The sequence below is a fragment of the Populus euphratica genome, unplaced genomic scaffold, assembly GCF_000495115.2.
Source record: "Populus euphratica unplaced genomic scaffold, PopEup_1.0 scaffold47.1, whole genome shotgun sequence".
NCBI lineage: Eukaryota > Viridiplantae > Streptophyta > Magnoliopsida > Malpighiales > Salicaceae > Populus > Populus euphratica.
Genome location: NW_011499925.1, coordinates 85,457 through 88,231, shown reverse-complemented (window position 1 = coordinate 88,231; position 2,775 = coordinate 85,457). Strand labels below are relative to the sequence as shown.

Here is a 2,775-nt window from a genome sequence, read left to right as displayed (position 1 = left end):
TCCGAGATCCTTTCAATGACTTATGTTGTGTTGAAAGGATATCTATATGATCCGATCGATTGCGTAAGGCACGCGGTAGCAACGAAACCGGGGAAAGTATATGAAAGAAACCCTCCACTTCAATTGGTATTTTTTCACGAAAAGCAAACATGAGATAACAAATCCAGTCTTTCACTAAGATTTCGAATAGCTGTCCCGAATTCAAGTTGATTATGTTTCGCCCCTTCCTCGGAGAAAGACGATCAAACAATTCCCAATCATGGTCCTTGCGGATCGGATCATCCATATAATATACAAAAAGAAACTCCAGATATTTGATATCTTTCTCTTTGAATGAGATCTCAATTCCAGCGACGGTTTCATTAGATATCTTACAACTAGAATCCCTCTTTTTTCCGATCCAGTTCCTCCACCACCGCGAACCCCAGTTAGATTCAGACATGATACACTTTTTTGTTATTGGGAGAACCCAAGTACTCTCTTTCGGATCCAGGAAACGGCTCTCAGAGATCTTTTTTCCTTTTGGAAGATACAGGAGCGAAACAATCAACCTATTGATATTGGAAGACCCAAAGGATTCTTTCAATGTATCATTTCTGGTTCAATGGAATTCATAGGTATAGGAAGAAGCGCTGTCAAATAGAGATTTTTTCTTCTTATTGTACGAAATGATAAAGGAATAACCCAAAACACATATTTAAAAATTTTGCATCCAAATTCACAAATAAACGATCCAATTGATCAGTATGCACGAATCTGTATCAATATGATTTTGCACCTTTTGACAAATATAATATGATTTGTTATTCTTTTTTTAGTTAACTAAGAACTTACTATTCTTGATTTTTAGGTTAGATAACTTGACTACACGATAAAAGCCCTTTCTGTTCATATATCACTTGATCCGTGAATGCTTTCACCGACCATTAGGAGCATTACTTTTGGCAAAAGAAGTTCCCAAGTAAAGGGGGTAATTGTGAATTACTCTCTCCAAGAGGGAAGAAAAAATGGACTTCCGCAATACCGCAGGCGGGAAAACTGTCAATCTTTCATCTTTTGTCTTAAATAATTACAGCAGGTCCTCCTGATTTCAATCTAGACATGAATATCATTGTCATATGGGCCTCTTATGTCCAAAATAATAAAATAAAATTAATTCTTAAGCATCATGAATATGATTATATAATTAAGAACCACAAATATTTTGGTCTGTTGCAAATTGTCGATAAAAGTTTCTCAGTTTGACAAATTACGACGACTGTTGAACTGTTTCGAGAGGAATACTGGATACACTGATGTATATTACTAATGAAGCTACGGATGGATGAAAACCATGCAAATATTTGTGGCTTCTAATTGTGTTAGATGCCAGTAGCGAGATTAAAGTTCAAGAAGAAGAAGAAGACAAACTATATAGATTAATGTGATTAATAAGGCTGTCTATATTAAACAGAACGAGAAAATTATACATCTTTTACAAACATGATAATTGGCCGATAATATGAATTAATTAGCCATGACAAGATATTGCTGTTGAGCTTCAGTTCTTATTTCTTCTTTCGTCTTTCTAATGAATTCTTCAAACTTCTCGTTCAACTCTTGTGTACTCAGCACTCCATTTTCTTCACCATCGTCGACATAATATTCTGCTTGATATTCTTCTTGAGTAGTGGCATGGAATTCCTCATCATTCAAGGACACTAGCTCCTCATGTCCTTGAAGAGAGAGTTCACTTCCACGGTCTCCTTTCCCAGTAATCAAGAACCCAATTCCTCCATCTCCTTTGTTATCATCTTTTTCTTCTTGATCTTCCACGATGAGCTCCTCAATTTCTCTATCTTCTGTTCGTCCATGATCATTATCATTCACGAACCCATCTTCTTTCGTGACAGCAATGTTTTCTTGCAGGAAAACATCAACATTCTCCGCCAAACCTGATCCATCCCCCGGCAGCACTGGCATTCTAGACTCCGATGTGGCATCATCATACTTCTTGAAAGAGTGATGATCATCAATAGTGGAGCTCTTCGATGAAGAACTGGCCAAATCCGAGTATTTAGCGACGAAAACTAGGAGTCCATTGCAGAGGAGGAAGATGCAGTTCTTGTCTAAGTTATGGGTAAACAACTGGACAGGGACTGTAGACAAGTAGAAGTACAAGGAATGAAGGAAAGAAGGCCCAGAGGAATAATTAGATAAAAGCAAGGAAAACACTGAAACAGAGAGCAGGAATTGGGTTATTTTCTTTAGAATCCGAGACTCTGCTAGCTTTCTCAGGGCTCGTAGGTTTGGATGCTTAGCTCGGCTCATCTTTTCTTTTTTATTCTTGAAGGAGAAGGAGAGGAAGAGTTAGGAGAGGCTGGTGGTTCCTCGGTTGGTGTGTCAAAACCCAACAAGTACACCTCTCTTTATATAGACCATAGAGAAACTGCGATTGGACAGAGATGTGCGATCGTGTCGTGTACTACAAATAACATTACTAAAATACCCTTTCATTAGGGGCATATAACATCCAGGAAATCAAGATTTTAGTACCCCTTGAAGGTTGTGTGGTGGTCGGGGTTTGCCCGAGCGGCGAGGGTATCCACTTGAAGAGGATGCCTGAAACATTCTCAGCCAGCCACCCCATCGGTAAGACGTGGTTATCCACAAGTTTACCAGTTTGAAGCTGGCTGCTTTCTACTTTTGAAAGTCGATCATTTGCCAATCACAAGGCGGTCACGACCAGCAACCGCACCCAGAAAAGAAAAGGAGATCAACCAAAAAAAAAAAAAA

General features: G+C 38.7%; 1 protein-coding gene across 1 annotated transcript; it reads right to left on the bottom strand.

The window, feature by feature from the left end:
- Positions 1-1,395: 1,395 nt before the first annotated feature.
- LOC105135557 (uncharacterized) lies at positions 1,396-2,401 on the bottom strand. The gene has a single exon (XM_011040473.1). It carries the CDS (start codon positions 2,308-2,310, stop codon positions 1,507-1,509), a length of 804 nt encoding a protein of 267 aa, XP_011038775.1. The 5' UTR covers positions 2,311-2,401; the 3' UTR covers positions 1,396-1,506.
- Positions 2,402-2,775: the final 374 nt, after the last annotated feature.

Excerpts from the sequence above, each read along its gene's own strand:
- LOC105135557 (XM_011040473.1), bottom strand. The coding sequence starts at position 2,310 with ATGAGCCGAGCTAAGCATCCAAACCTACGAGCCCTGAGAAAGCTAGCA.